Genomic DNA, 16,804 nt, shown 5'->3' on the forward strand with positions numbered 1-16,804 from the left:
TGCTCCCTCATGCAACCTACCTTTTTGAGTATATCTCCTGCAGAAAACCTTTGCGTTTACCCTACTCAGTGAAATATTGCACTATTGGGCTCCCGTTGTCTCTGGGTTTTTTTGTCCTAGGGTTTTCCTCACCCACTCTGGCACTACTTAGTAATGTGTGCATAGGGCACTTAAATGAGATTCCCCAATCAGCTTTTGATGTTCCATGCTTAGTAAAATAAATGTCAAACATTTTAGGACAATAGACAGCTGAGCTGACAACTGGGGCTCAAGTGAAAAAACAAAAACTAACATACCCAATAAATCCAACAACGTGCGAGTGGTGCTAGTGCTTATGTGTGCAAAGACAAAAAAGGGCATTCATGCAGGTACACTATATCTGTATTCAGGTTTGAAAATTATAAACTGAGATGCATACTTAGTAGCTAACTGTTATTATTCTGTATTTTGTAGATGCATCTGACTGGCAAAACCAGAAATCAGTTGAAACAAAATTGCAATTGGTGGATTTAGCTGGAAGTGAATGTGTTGGTATGTGGCATATGTCTATACACTTATACTATTGTCCATTTTATAAAACTGAACCCACATATTTTATATAGCCAAACCTATTAGTGTTAACAGTCAAGCAGGTGATGCTCACTCTCGATATACCTGCATTGCAGCACTGGGTCCCTGGTTCGAAACCCAGGCAGGTCAACATCTGCAAGGAGTTTGTATGTTCTCCCTGTGTCTGTGTGGGTTTCCTCCAGGCACTCTGGTTTCCTCCCACATCCCAAAACATACTGATAAGTTAATTGGCTTCCCACTAAATTGGCCCTAGGCTGCTATACATACAGTGGCTTGCAAAAGTATTTGGCCCCCTTGAAGTTTTCCACATTTTGTCATATTACTGCCACAAACGTGAATCAATTTTATTGGAATTCCACATGAAAGACCAATACAAGGTGGTGTACACGTGAGAAGTGAAACAAAAATCATACATGATTTCAAATTTTTTTGCAAATCAGTAACTGCAAAGTGGGGTGTGCGTAATTATTCAGTCCCCTTTGGTCTGAGTGCAGCCAGTTGCCCATAGACATTGCCTGATGAGTGCTAATGACTAAATAGAGTGAAATAGAGTGCACCTGTGTGTAATCTAATGTCAGTACAAGTACAGCTGCTCTGTGACGGCCTCAGAGGTTGTCTAAGAGAATATTGGGAGCAACAACACCATGAAGTCCAAAGAACACACCAGACAGGTCAGGGATAAAGTTATTGAGAAATTTAAAGCAGGCTTAGGCTACAAAAAGATTTCCAAAGCCTTGAACATCCCACGGAGCACTGTTCAAATGATAATTCAGAAATGGAAGGAGTATGGCACAACTGTAAACCTACCAAGACAAGGCCGTCCACCTAAACTCACAGGCCGAACAAGGAGAGCGCTGATCAGAAATGTAGTCAAGAGGCCCATGGTGACTCTGGACGAACTGCAGAGATCTACAGCTCAGGTGGGGGAATCTGTCCATAGGACAGCTATTAGTCGTGCACTGCACAAAATTGGCCTTTATGGAAGAGTGGCAAGAAAAAAGCCATTGTTAACAGAAAAGCATAAGAAGTCCCGTTTGCAGTTTGCCACAAGCCATGTGGGGGACACAGCAAACATGTGGAAGAAGGTGCTCTGGTCAGATGAGACCAAAACGGAACTTTTTGGCCAAAATGCAAAACGCTATGTGTGGCGGAAAACTAACACTGCACATCACTCTGAACACACCATCCCCACTGTCAAATATGGTGGTCGCAGTATCATGCTCTGGGGGTGCTTCTCTTCAGCAGGGACAGGGAAGCTGGTCAGAGTTGATGGGAAGATGGATGGAGCCAAATACAGGGCAATCTTGGAAGAAAACCTCTTGGAGTCTGCAAAAGACTTAAGACTGGGGCGGAGGTTCACCTTCCAGCAGGACAACGACCCTAAACATAAAAACAGGGCAACAATGGAATGGTCTAAAACAAAACATATCCATGTGTTAGAATGGCCCAGTCAAAGTCCAGATCTAAATCCAATCCAAAATCAGTGGCAAGATCTGAAAACTGCTGTTCACAAACGCTGTCCATCTAATCTGACTGAGCTGGAGCTGTTTTGCAAAGAAGAATGGGCAAGGATTACAGTCTCTAGATGTGCAACGCTTGTAGAGACATACCCTAAAAGACAGGCAGCTGTAATTGCAGAAAAAGGTGGTTCTACAACATATTGACTCGGGGCTGAATAGTTATGCACACCCCACTTTGCAGTTATTTATTTGTAAAAAGTGTTTGGAATCATGTATGATTTTCGTTCCACTTCTCACGTGTACACCACTTTGTATTGGTCTTTCACATGGAATTCCAATAACATTGATACATGTTTGTGGCAGTAATGTGACAAAATGTGGAAAACTTCAATACTTTTCCAAGCCACTGTATCTTTCTGAGCTTCTTTTAGAAAGCATAGACTGCACATTTATTAAAAATTAGGCTATGGTCAATGTTAACAAAATGGAACACACTCTCTCATTGTATCACTAGAGTCCTTAATTCAAATCCAGGCCAAGACCCATTCTGCATGGAGCTTGTATGTTCTCCTCATGTTTCCATTAGTTTTCTTAAGCTCTCCGGCTTTCTCCCACATTCCTAAAACCATAACATAAGTTAATTGGCTTCCCCTCAAAAATTGACCTTAGACTATGATAAGGACATAGGACAGTGGTAGGGATTGTGAGTCCCTCAGAGGGACAGCTAGCAACAAGACAACTGTGTAAAGCACTATGGAAGATGTGATGCTGAATAAAAAAAACCCTTATGATGACCCCTTGGCCTCATTGCAGCTACACAGATTGCCATATTGGCGTTTATTATCTACTTGCTGGTGTGTTTCTAGACTTAGATCTTGCTTCCTGTAGCTGTTTTATTATGTTTCTTTGTACTGGTTTTCACCCTCCTTGAAAAGGTGAATTTTGAGGGCTTGTTTGAAGGTGTTGAAGGAGGGGGCAGTGGGAGAGAGTTCCACAGGATGGGGCAGCTCTAGTGAAGTCCTGTAGTCGTGCATGGGAGTGCGAGATGTGTGGGGTGGTTAGGAGGAGGTTGTTGGAGGAGCGGCGTTGGTCTGAATACAGCTGATGCAGCTTCTGCAACCATCAAGTTAATAAAGATTTGATACTGAGAAAGCTCCTCTTTGCTTAAAGTGACTCTGTAACAAAAATTACAACGTTTTTTCTACCATCCTACAAGTTCCTAAACCTATTCTAATCTGTTCTGGCTCACTGCAGCACTTTGTACTATCACGGTCTCTGTAATAAATCAATGTATCTTTCCCCTGTCAGACTTGTCGGCCTGTGTCTGGAAGGCTGCCAACTCTTCCGTGCTGGTCTGTTCCTCTATGCACACTCCAGTGTGTGTTTTATTTACATAAGCCAGCAGCGTCTCTGCTATCTTATCAGTGATAGAAGAGAGCTGGATAAAAATCCTCCTCTGTTAGGCTGTGAAAGTAGCTGGCTGACACATACTGAGGAATTACAAACACAGGCACAGGCAGAGCTGTCTGCAGGAAGCCTGTAATGTTCAGTGCATGAGAGAAGAAGGGGACAGAAGGTAAACACACAAATGATCTTTTGAGATTCAAAAGGAAAGCTGTATACAGCCTGCTTGTGTATGGATGTATTTTCTATGTGTGGACATACTGTACATCAATCTACTTCCTGTTTTGGTGGCCATTTTGTTTGTTTATAAACAAACTTTTTAAAACTGTTTTTGACTACTTTTAATGCGGCGGGGAGCGGCGAAATTGTGACAGAGGGTAATAGGAGATGTCCCCTAACGCACCAGTATGTTTACTTTTGTGCGATTTTAACAATACAGATTCTCTTTAAAGAAAAAAAGCTTACACATTTTGTTTCAACATTTTTTTTTATTAGTTGAAAGTGCACATAAGGCTATAACATTATACAGTGCATTGCAACATTGTAAAGCATGAGATGACTGGTGAGGTTTTTACATTGTATAGCTTACTTAACCACTTGCCGACCGCGCACTCATACCGCGCGTCGGCAAAGTGGCAGCTGCAGGACCAGCGACGCAGTTCTGCGTCGCCGGCTGCAGGCTAATTAATCAGGAAGCAGCCGCTCGCGCGAGCGGCTGCTTCCTGTCAATTCACGGCGGGGGGCTCCATGAATAGCCTGCAGGCCGCCGATCGCGGCTCGCAGGCTAAATGTAAACACAAGCGGAAATAATCCGCTTTGTTTACATTCGTACAACGCTGCTAACAGTAGCAGCGTTGTACCAGATCAGCGATCCCCGGCCAATCAGCGGCTGGGGATCGCTGTCACATGACAGGCAGGAGCCTGTTATAGGCTGCACAGGACAGATCCGTTCCTGTGCAGCCTCGGATCTCCGGGGAAGGGAGGGGGGAATTTCGCCACGGTGGGGGGCTTTGAGGTGCCCCCCCCCGCAACACCCAGGCAGGCAGGAGCGATCAGACCCCCCAGCACATCATCCCCCTAGTGGGGAAAAAAGGGGGGCGATCTGGTCGCTCTGCCTGCACCCTGATCTGTGCTGGGGGCTGCACAGCCCACCCAGCACAGATCAGCTAAAACAGCGCTGGCCCTTAAGGGGGGGGTAAAGGGTGGGTCCTCAAGTGGTTAAAGTAGTCAAAAAATTCTGATGACAACTTTCCGGTTGTCACAAAGCTAGCATGTTCTGCTGAGCAGGGAAAAGTGTGCTGCCATAGGTGGCAATGATGAAAGCCCTGATTAGCGGCATTACCTGTAAATTTGGGCTCCTGGAGGCTTTGCGCCTGCTATTTATAACCGCAATTTGCATAGTGTGCAGCCTCTGGCTGCTCAAATTTCTGCGCACTGCCGCTAATCACGACTTTGCAGCAGAGGGGGAAGGTTAAGGGTTAAGCACCACCAGGGGAGTGGTTAACCTCCTTAGCGGTAATCCCAAGTCTGAGTGAGTTATATGCAGGAGCTGCTGCAGATCTCTCTGTGTTTTTTTTCTTCTTTTTTTTTCTTCTTGTTTTCAGGGTCTTAAAGCTTGTGAATTTTTTTTTACAACTTTTAGACCCTAAATCTGGAAAATATAACGCCAGGAAGGTTAAGGGTTAGGCACCCCCAGGGACATGGTGAAGGGTTAGGCACCACCAGAGGTTAAGCATCGGTAGAAGGGGATTTTAGGGTTAGGCATCAGTAGAGGGAAAGTTAAGGGTCAGGCACTGGTAGAGGGAGGGTAAAGGGGTTGGCATCAGTAGTGGTAAAGTTAAGGGTTAGGCATTGGTAGAGGGAGGGTAAAGTGTTAGGCATTGGTGCAGGAAGGGTAAAGGTTTAGGTGTAGTAGAGGGGGGTTCTGTGTGAGAGTAGGGTTAGGTTATAGTAAAAGATCAGTAAAGATTACCAATATTTTACTGTATCAGACTGAAGTAGTAGAGTACCTGTAATTTTACCGATATTCTACTAGCACCAATATCCTCTGCCCTTTTTTCCAGGCACCTTTTTTATTTGTACGCTAATAACTATGGGTGAACAATAACTGCAAAATGATTAATTTGGCACCAATATGTTGGTGCTGATTACCTTGGTGCAGCATACTGGGTTGTGATGTCCTGACTTCCTCTGCCCCCCCCCCCCCCCCCCATATCATTTGGGCCAATCTCCCACCCATCCTACCCTATGCTTCATTTTAAATTTGCTAGTCTCCTGTGCCTAACTTTATAAACATTTGCATATTTTTTCATAAATTGCTAAACACTGTATATACCGGTATATATATTACTAGGTATGAGCGGAGTACAGGGAGCAGCCTTGAGAGAGGCTTCCTTCATCAATCGAAGCTTATCTGCACTGTCAGATGTATTGGCAGCACTGTCTGAACGTCGTTCTCACGTCCCTTATCGCAATAGCAAGCTTACCCACTTGTTGCAGGATTCCATTGGTAAGTTGATTTCACTAAACTAAATACGTTTGAGAAAAATTCAAGACAGGATGACAATTAAATATTGTTAGAATTGGAGTGGGCAGATAGATTTAATAGTTTGACAGAGAAATGGAATGGTAGTGGCAGGGCCATGAGGGCTTTGCGCTCTTATATTTACATGTTGTCACCTGATGAAAAACATTTGATACTATTATTACTATTGATTTATGAAGCGCCAACATATTCTGTGGCACTGTACAAAGGAAGAACAAACATGGGGTACATAATAATACAGACAATGGTATACACCAGTGTACAAAATACAGAGTTGGTACAAAACACAGAATCGGTACAAAGTACAGAACTGGTAATAACAGTGATTTAATATAAATAAATGTGTAACAAAATCCAAGACACAAATGGGTGAGAGAGCTCTGCCCTTGCAAGCTTACAATCTAAAGGAATAGAGGGGAAACAAGAGTTGTGGTATCATCCTGATTTAAAACTTCTTGCTAGTATATAATATTCATACCTAGAGGCAGTGTATTTTAGGTTATCTGGTAGGCAGTATAACTTTGCAAGGTGCACTGGCCTAAGGTAGAGCGTATGCATGACCGAAAAAAAGTGAGTTCCAAGGGCACATTTAAAGATATCAAAGGTTGGGGAGTGATGGATGTGTTGTGGCAGAGGATTACAGAGGAGGGGTGAAGCACGTGCGAAATCTTGTATATGTGAATGTGAGGAGGTGGAGGATAATAGGTCATGTGCAGATCTGAGATTGCGGTTGGGTTGGTATCTGAAAACTAGTGAGGAGATGTACACAAGAGACATTGTGGAGAGCTTTGTAAGTTAGTTTGGTTGAAAAAAGACATTCGTCCATCAAATCCAACTAGAAAAAAAAATAAAAATAAAACACCATCCTGAACCTGCACATATCCCAGTTGATCCAGGGGAAGGCAAAAAATCCTTACAAGGCATTGGCCAATTAGCCTTAAAAGGGAAAAAATCCTTCCCAACTCCAGGAGGCAGTCAGATAAATCCCTGGATCAACTATTCCAAGAATTACCTAATATTTATAGCTGTGGATGCCCTTCAATGCAAGGAAAGCATCCAAGCCCTCTTTAAATGCAGATATAGAGTTTGCCAGAACGACTTCCTGAGGTAAGATGTTCCAGATGTTCCAGATTTTAACCACTCTCACTGTGAAGGACTCCTTTCTAAATAGATGGCAAAAAATCATGTCCCCTTGTCCGTCGTACAACCCTAGGGACAAAAAGCTCATCTGCCAAGCTTTTGTATTGCTCTCTGGTGTACTTATACCTGTTAATCAGGTCACCTCTTAGTCGCCTTTGTTCCAAGCAAAAAAAACACCCCAGTTTGTCCAACCCTTTTCAGTAAGTGAGATCATCCATCCCTCTGATTAATTTAGTTGCCCGTCTTTGCACCCATTTAAGAAGGTCAATGTCCTTTCTATAGAGTGGTGCCCAAAACTGTATTCCATACTCCAGATGTGGGCTCACAAGTGATTTATACAGAGAGAGTAGTACACTAGCATCTCAAGATATTATTTCCCTTTTTATGCATCCCAGAATTTTATTTGCTTTAGCTACCGCTGCTTGGCATTGTATACGCTTACCTAACTTGTTATTGACCAGTATTCCTAAGTCGTTCTCCAAGTCTGATGTTCCCAGCTGTATGCCATTTATTTTATATGGTGATCTACCATTGGTACGTCCAAGGTACATGACTTTACATTTATCAACATTAAATTTCATATGCCATGTGCCTGCCCATAGGGCCATGTTGTCAATGTCCTGTTGTAATATGTCACTATCAATCAATCTTCGTGTTGCTAATTCTGCATAATTTTGTATCATCAGCAAAGATGGCTACATTACTCTGTATTCCGTCTACTAGATCATTAATAAATAAATTGAAAAGAATAGGACCAAGCAACAGAGGAGGAGCGGGAAGAGAGATGAATGAGATGGGCAGTTGAGTTCAGTACATATTGGAGCAGTGCCAGTCTGGTAGTCCACAACTGTACTGGATGCGAGATGTTTTTGAGTTGGAGATAACAGGAGCTGGTTAGGAAGTGAATGTGAGGAATAAAGGAGAGAGAGGAGTCAAATATTAACCCTAAGCACCGTGCTTTGGGAACTGAAGTTATAGGAGTGTTATTAACATTTATTTTTATATCAGGCAGAGAAGTGGACAGAGACGGTGGAAAAATGATTAGTTCTATTTTACTCATATTAAACTTTAAGAAGCGAGAGGTCATGAACGAGGATATCACAGACAAGCAGTCAGGAACGCGTGTAAAGAGTTAAGGTCTGGGGCCGAAAGGTACAGTTGTGTATCGTCTGCATATAAGTGGTGTTGAAACCCAAATGAGTTGATTATCCACTTCACCCCAAAGGCGTTTTTACCCTAACGGGCAAGAGCGGTTTTCACCTTTGAGTGCCCATCCCTTTCATTTGCCAATAGCTTAATCACTACTAATCACAATGAAATGATCTATATCTTGTTTTTTTCACCACAAATTGGGCTTTTTGGGGTTGATATTTGTTTTCAGTAATTACTTTATTTTCTATGCATTTTAAAGGGAAAAACAAGGAAAAATGAAAACATACAATATTTCTCCAATTTCATCCCCTATAGTTTTAATATAAACACTGCTACTGTGCATAAAACCCACACATTTTATCTGCCCATTTGTTCTGGTTATCACAAGATTTTAATTATGTCCCTAGTACAAAGTATGCTGACAATATAGTATTTGGAAATAAAGGTGTATTTTTTGTTTGATGTGTTCTTTTCACTATTTTCATGTGCACGGGAATGCACGTGCACGTGTGGGAGCACGCACGTGCACATGCGGGGGGTGTGCAAGTGCACGCGCACAGCGGCAGCAGCACTGTCTGACTTATAAAAACGTCCTGGAGCCATTAAGAGGCTCTAGCAGAACATTTTTATAAGTCAGCTTGCCATTAAGTGGTTAAGTTGCCAAGACCATGCATGTAGATGGAAAAGAGAAGGGGCCAAGGACAGAGCCTTTAAGTACCCCCACAGATAAAAGATGGGGAGATGAGATCTGATCCGAGTAAAAGACTGTGAAAGATCTTCCAGGAAGATATCCAGGTGAGAGCAAGGCCCTTTTATACCTATAGATTAAAGTATCTGTAGGAGTAAGGTGTGTTCAACAGTATTAAATACTGATGATAGATCGAGGATGAGTATGGAATAATGGCTTTGGATCAAGATGATCATTGGCTACTTTAGTAAGGGCTTTTTCTTTTTTGGAGTGGTTAGAGCAAAAGTCAGGCTAGAACTGATCAAGCAGGGAGTTAGCAGCTAAATAATGGCTTAGTTCAGTATGTACATAATATGGCGTTCAGGTAATTTGGATGCGAATGGGAGAAGTGACACAGGGTGGTAGTTAGCAAGCTCAGTGGGATTTAGAGATTTTTTTTTAAGTAATGATGTCACAACAGCCTTTTTAAGAGAGCATGGAAAGATGCCAGTGGAGAAGGATAGTTTGAATAGCGGTGTTAGTACAGGGATGAAGGCAAGTCCTTGGCCAAAAATAATCACTGATCAAAAATATCACTACCAGGAGGGCAGAGCAAGATGGCAGCCTGAGTGGATGCATGGGATAGAGCTGCTGTCCGCGGCAGTTTCATCTGACTTTTATGTACACAGCGCTATTCCTGGGCATGAAAACACTGCTCACCTCTCCCTCAGTCACCTAGTATGTCCAGATGTGACCGAGACCCCTTGAGGACCCTGTGGAACCATCTTGTCAGCACATGGCATTCAGACGATGGCAGACATAGTGGAGAAAGCCAGAGAATTAGATGGAGATGGTGGGAGTTCTGTAACTTATGGAGGCCATCCAAACCTGTCAGGCTGCCCTGATAGGCAGCTTTGACAACCTGGAGGTCTGATTCTCCCTGTTCCGGCAGGATATTAACAACTTGTGGAACAGGGTGAAGGCCAGATTAGTAGCCTGGAGGATACTTCTGTGAAACCGGGCAGGGAGATCCAAGAGCTGCAAGACATCGTAACAAAACTGGCAGCCAGAGCTGAAGACTCTTGCTGAAGAATTACAATAGACAGGGCAATATATGGCTGGTCTGTTTGTCTGAAGGGGCTGAAGGTAAGGATCTGATTGGGTTTATAGAAGCCCTGCTTAAAAAGCTCCTTCCGAAGGCCTCCTTAACACAGATTTTGGCGGTAGAACAGACACATGAATGCCGATGAGGCCTAACCCACTGCACACTCCACCGTGCACTTTTATTTTCCAAATGCTGCACTTTAAAGATCGTGATGTGACCCTGCAAGATCAAAAGGCACAATATTCCAGCAGACCCTCACGCTTTTCAGCTGGGAGCTCCTGGAAGCAAAGAGACCACCACTCCCCAAAAGATCCACAATTTAGTAAAGACCAGTACTCAACCGCTATTGTATTTTTCAGTTTTATTGCCAAGCAGAGTAACAACCAGAATACGGCCATGACATGTCGGGTTGGTTCGCCCTTTCTCAAGTGCCCAGTGGATTAAATACAGAACACTCTGATAAAACACACCCACACATGGGCGGGCACCTCACTAAGTTGCACTATTACAGGTAGATATAAGAGCAGCCAATAGTTATAAATAACATTTCAACCCATGTGGCGCGAGTGTTCCCAACTCATCTATCCATCAGGCCACACATCTCAGTAATAGATCGGTGCAATCACAACCCTCAGGATTGATTTTACAAAGTTATCACAGGAAAATTGTCTCTGTTATCGAACAGGAGCAGATCTGACATGATGGAAGTAATTGTCCGATTCCCGTATCTCAGATGGGAAATAGCATCACATGTACCCAGCATAAGTGTTGAGTGTCCTCATATCAGGCTACCATGCTGAATATTAACAGACATGGTATGCAGATCTTTTAATACTCAAAGGAAAAGAAAGGGCTGTATCCGAAGTAAAGATATGTGTCACATACAGTGACAGGGATGGCAATAACGTTACTCAACTAATAGCAAGGACTGAGCTTACAAATGAGTATGAATGACCAGTGTAGAGACCATGCCAGAGATGACTGCATCCCAGAGGCCACCCAGAAAGGGAGTAGAGGAGTCATCACAGAGGCTGTCACAACCCATAGGCCAGAACCACAAGAAGAAAAACATTTATTAGACTTTAAAGTGCACCATGCGCAGAAGACCCAGACTGGACGCGACTGAACTGTTACGTGGGCTGATCATGGCTGTACGGCAGATCGAGGGAGGGCGGCGTGGAACTCAGACGAGCCTATGGGGCTGGAGGGAGCCCCGGGTGAGTATGAAATCTTTCCTTATGCTCATCTCTGGGTCACTTTAAAGAGACGGAAACTTTGGCTAATTCTGAATTAAAAAAATGTCTTCTGTTTGGAAGGTTTGGAGTGAAGGGTTTTGTGTGGCTGTGGCAAGTACAGTTTTGCTTTTTTTTTTTTTGCCTGATGTCTTTTCTATATATTTTGTTAAAATTAGGGTGAATGTTGAGCTTTCCTACATATTAATAACTGTAACATACATTTAAAATAAATCATGATGTAGAATGTTTTTTATCTGATTCAGCCACTGCATGGACTTTTCTTTGGCTCAGCAAACAGTAGGCCAGGAACAATGAAAGGAGCCTTTGCTAAGCTATAATGACTTGACAGCAGTAGGAGACAATGGGACAGCCTTCACTGCAAAGTTCAAAGCATTATTATGCTGGATACACACGGTGCGATCCCGCACTCGATTTCCCGCTCGATTCCCGTCGATTCGTTTATTTCCAACATGTCCGATTTGCATTTCGATGGATTGTTAGGTCGATTTGGCATACTTTACATGCGAATCGACCTAACGATTTATCGTAATTCAAATCGGACATGTTGGAAATAAACGAATCGACGGGAATTTACGGGAGCGGTAAATCGAGTGCGGGAATGCACAGTGTGTATCCAGCATTAGTCAGCAGTGAAGATTATCTTTGATTGGATGTGTGCTCTTATTAAAAAAAAAAAAAAAGCCAGCTCTTTTCTGCCTTTTGCCTTTATTTTAGGCACCGAAGCTGAACAAGTAGCAGCTCAGTGACTTATTCCTAGACGTGGGATGGAAGATCTCACTTATCAAGGAAGGTTAGATAAACTGTGTTTATTTAGTCTAGAGAAAAGACGCCTTACAGGGGATCTAATTAACATGTATAAATACATCAGAGGGCAATATAATAGCTTGGCGGATGAGCTTTTTGTCCCTAGGCCTTCTTTAAGGACTAGAGGACATGATCAGCGCATGGAGGAAAAACGTTTTAGCCATTTATTTAGGAAAGGGTTCTTTACAGTAAGAGTGATTAAGATGTGGAATGCATTGCCACAGGAAGTCATTATGGCAAACTCTATACCTGCATTTAAAGGGGGCTTAGATGCTTTCCTTGCGTTGAAAGACATCCATGGCTACAATTACTAGGTAATGCCTAATGATGTTGATCCAGGGATTTTATCTGATTGCCATCTGGAGGCGGGAAGGAATTTTTCCCTTTAAGGGCTAATTGGACCATGCCTTGTAAGGGTTTTTTCGCCTTCCTCTGGATCAACAGGGATATGTGAGGGAGCAGGCTGGAGTTGTACTTTGTACTGGATGAACTCGATGGACGTATGTCTTTTTTCAACCAAAATAACTATGTAACTATGTAACTATGTGACAATTGGAATCGTACCACCTGTATCATTACGGCATCTTATTAAAATGTGTGTATAGAGAATATATGTGGAAGCGTGCTCAGAACATGATTTTATTTAAGCTATATAAAATACACACATACTGGAAACAAAACAAAACATCTCATTTGTATTTACAGTAGAGATAATATATTTACTCTCAGGACTGCATATACTGGGAGCAAAGATTCACAGACCATAAACAGGAATGTTTTAAAGTGAACCCGAGGTGAGAGAGATATGGAAGCTGCCATATTTATTTCCTTTAAACACTACTAGTTGCTTGGCAGCCATGCTGTTCTAGTTGGCTGCAGTAGTGTCTGAATAACACCAGAAACAAGCATGCAACTAATTTGTCAGTTTTGACAATATTGTCAGAAACACCTGGTCTGCTGCATGCTTTTTTTCAGGGTCTATGGCTAAAATTATTAGAGTCAGAGGATCAGCAGTATAGCCAGGCAACTGGTATTGTTTGAAAGGAAATACATATGGTAGCCTCCATATCACTCTCACCTCATGCAGAATAAATAAAATGTTGGAAGAAAGCATAAATCTTAAGGAACAAGTTTATTTGTGTAGTGTTATAGACAATACAATATTTGCTGGAAAAGGAAGAATTGCTAACAACATTTTACAAATTGAAAAGGATTTCTAAAGACTGTATAAAGTCTCAAAGTTGCCCCCATCCCCCCACAGCTCGTAGGTCAAAGATAGAAGTGACATTTATAAAATGTATATTTTGCGCTGTGTACACAATGAAGCGTGATGACAAAGAGAATACATATAAACTGTAAGTACACATTGGAAGCTGAATGAGCATATGGTCAAAAATGATTAGACAAATTAAATGTGAACAAAACAGGCCAGATGGACTCAACGTAGGTTTAATGATTTCGAAGCTATTAAGCCCAATCATTGTTCGCTGTTTTAAGATCCACAGTTTCATTTTGAGCTTAGCTCAACTTAATTTTTAAATGGATAGTAAATTTTGCACTAAGTTATAAATGTACTGCCAGTGGTGTAGCTTGGGAGCTCTGGGTTGCAGTGTGACTTTACATTGGGCCCCTCAAGTGCTCTATATATAACAATTGATATAGAACTCTAAAATCTGCTAAGGACCGCAGCAGTGTCAGAGAAATGTAAGCCCGGGAGGAGAACAGTCTATTATCTATACAATTCATCAATGCACATATAAAGGTAATTACCAGCATAGCAACAATAAAGAGCTGATAAAGCAGTTGAAGAGGGCCCCTCTGTCTGGTCAAAGGGCCCTGGTGCGGTCACTACCTCTGCATTATTGCTACACCACTGTGTACTGCTATGTGCTTTGCATGCTATGTACTTTTTACAATTACTACTGTATATTTAAAGTTCCTGGCTAGATGGGTCTTGTACTTCCTTTTCCTATTGAGACAACATTGCAGTGTTATTGGACAGAGCAGGTCTTTGGTTGCTGTCCACACTACTTGATCTATACCATCAACATCCACAATGAGGTAGTGAAAGAGGAGCTAGGAAGGGCCACCAGGTAATCATTCCCTGTAAACACAGATTTCAACAATCCCTCAAGCAGAGCCTTATTGCTAGTCCCTGCTCAATGTGTACAAAATAATTGAAACCCTGCCAAACTACACCCAGGATCTTAATAAACAAAAAAAAAAGTTAAATAAAAGCAGTGAAAAACTGTTTTTGTGGATATCTCTGTACAGTACACTATCCAGCCACCAAATTAACAATTCTGTATTTTGTTGTTGAAGTATACCATTGTCTATATTGATGTACCGCATGTTTGTTTCTTACTTTGTACAATACCACGGAATACGTTGGCTCTTTATAAATCAATAATAATAATAATCATAAAGATGTGGTTTTAACCACTATACCCAGCGCCATTGAATCAGTGCTCTAGTGAGTGAGTGTGACGCTTGAGTAATGCACGTACTTTTGCTATGGTGAATGTATGGTGTCAGGAATAGTCTTCCTGCTTCATATCATTCTGCTAAAAAAAAAAAAAAAAAAAAGGTGATGAACACCTTTATGCTGTACCATTGTGTACAGAATCTCATAGCCATTTTTTATGCAATCTTCCATTCACTCCAGGGTTGACATTAATAAACACCCCTTAAGGACCAGGCACTTTTTTTCCATTCAGACCACTGCAGCTTTCACGGTTTATTGCTCGCTCATACAACCTACCACCTAAATGAATTTTGGCTCCTTTTCTTGTCACTAATAAAGCTTTCTTTTGGTGCTATTTGATTGCTGCTGCGATTTTTACTTTTTATTATATTCATCAAAAAAGACATGAATTTTTGGCAAAAAAAATATTTTTTTAACTTTCTGTGCTGACATTTTTCAAATAAAGTAAAATTTCTGTATACATGCAGTGCGAAAAATGTGGACAAAAATGTTTTTGATTAAAAAAAACCCATTCAGCCTATATTTATTGGTTTGGGTAAAAGTTATAGCGTTTACAAACTATGGTGCAAAAAGTGAATTTTCCCATTTTCAAGCATCTACGACTTTTCTGACCCCCTGTCATGTTTCATGAGGGGCTAGAATTCCAGGATAGTATAAATACCCCCCAAATGACCCCATTTTGGAAAGAAGACATCCCAAAGTATTCACTGAGAGGCATAGTGAGTTCATAAAAGATATTATGTTTTGTCACAAGTAAGCGGAAAATGACACTTTGTGACAAAAAAAAAAACAAAACAGTTTCCATTTCTTCTAACTTGCGACAAAAAAATGAAATCTGCCACGGACTCACCATGCCCCTCTCTGAATACCTTGAAGTGTCTACTTTCCAAAATGGGGTCATTTGTGGGGTGTGTTTACTGTCCTGACATTTTGGGGGGTGCTAAATTGTAAGCACCCCTGTAAAGCCTAAAGATTTCTCCCACTCAGCATGAGTATATGTAAAAATACACCCCAAAACACATTATACTACTTCTTCTGAGTACGGCGATGCCACATGTGTGGCACTTTTTTTGCACCCTAACTGCGCTAAGGGGCCCAAAGTCCAATGAGTACCTTTAGGATTTCACAGGTCATTTTGAGACATTTAGTTTCAAGACTACTCCTCACGTTTTAGGGCCCCTAAAATGCCAGGGCAGTATAGGAACCCCACAAATGACCCAATTTTAGAAAGAAGACACCCCAAGGTATTCCGTTAGGAGTATGGTGAGTTCATAGAAGATTTAATTTTTTGTCACACGTTAGCGGAAAATGACACTTTGTGAAAAAAAAAAACAATAAAAATCAATTTCCGCTAACTTGTGACAAAAAATAAAATCTTCTATGAACTCGCCATACTACTAACGGAATACCTTGGGGTGTCTTCTTTCTAAAATGGAGTCATTTGTGGGGTTCCTATACTGTCCTGGCATTTTAGGGGCCCTAAACCGCGAGGAGTAGTCTTGAAACAAAATTTCTCAAAATGACCTGTGAAATCCTAAAGGTACTCTTTGGACTTTGGGCCCCTTAGCGCAGTTAGGGTGCAAAAAAGTGCCACACATGTGGTATCGCCGTACTCGGGAGAAGTAGTACAATGTGTTTTGGGGTGTATTTTTACACATACCCATGCTGGGTGGGAGAAATAACTCTGTAAATGGACAATTGTGTGTAAAAAAAATCAAAAGATTGTCATTTACAGAGATATTTCTCCCACCCAGCATGGGTATGTGTAAAAATACACCCCAAAACACATTATACTACTTCTCCCGAGTACGGCAATACCACATGTGTGGCACTTTTTTTGCACCCTAACTGCGCTAAGGGGCCCAAAGTCCAATGAGTACCTTTAGGATTTCACAGGTCATTTTGAGAAATTTGGTTTCAAGACTACTCCTCACGGTTTAGGGCCCCTAAAATGCCAGGGCAGTATAGGAACCCACAAATGACCCCATTTTAGAAAGAAGACACCCCAAGGTATTCCGTTAGGAGTATGGTGAGTTCATAGAAGATTTTATTTTTTGTCACAAGTTAGCGGAAAATGACACTTTGTGAAAAAAACCAATAAAAATCAATTTCCGCTAACTTGTGACAAAAAATAAAATCTTCTATGAACTCACCGTACTACTAACGGAATACCTTGGGGTGTCTTCTTTCTAAAATGGAGTCATTTGTGTGGTTCC

General features: G+C 41.7%; 1 protein-coding gene across 5 annotated transcripts in view; it reads left to right on the plus strand.

Annotated features, from left to right (window-relative positions):
* The window catches only part of KIF25 (kinesin family member 25), a 207,949-nt gene that overhangs the window by 109,256 nt on the left and 81,889 nt on the right, over positions 1-16,804 (plus strand). For 2 of the 5 annotated variants that reach the window (XM_068231807.1, XM_068231808.1), the window contains 2 exons: positions 454-531; positions 5,788-5,943. The exons of 1 other annotated variant lie outside the window; for it this stretch is intronic. In XM_068231807.1, the coding sequence (XP_068087908.1) occupies positions 454-531; positions 5,788-5,943 (234 nt within the window). The remainder of the gene's footprint in view (positions 1-453; positions 532-5,787; positions 5,944-16,804) is intronic. 2 more of the 5 variants (XM_068231810.1, XM_068231809.1) reach the window with 2 other exon arrangements.

The sequence above is a fragment of the Hyperolius riggenbachi genome, chromosome 4, assembly GCF_040937935.1.
Source record: "Hyperolius riggenbachi isolate aHypRig1 chromosome 4, aHypRig1.pri, whole genome shotgun sequence".
Classification (NCBI taxonomy): Eukaryota; Metazoa; Chordata; class Amphibia; order Anura; family Hyperoliidae; genus Hyperolius; species Hyperolius riggenbachi.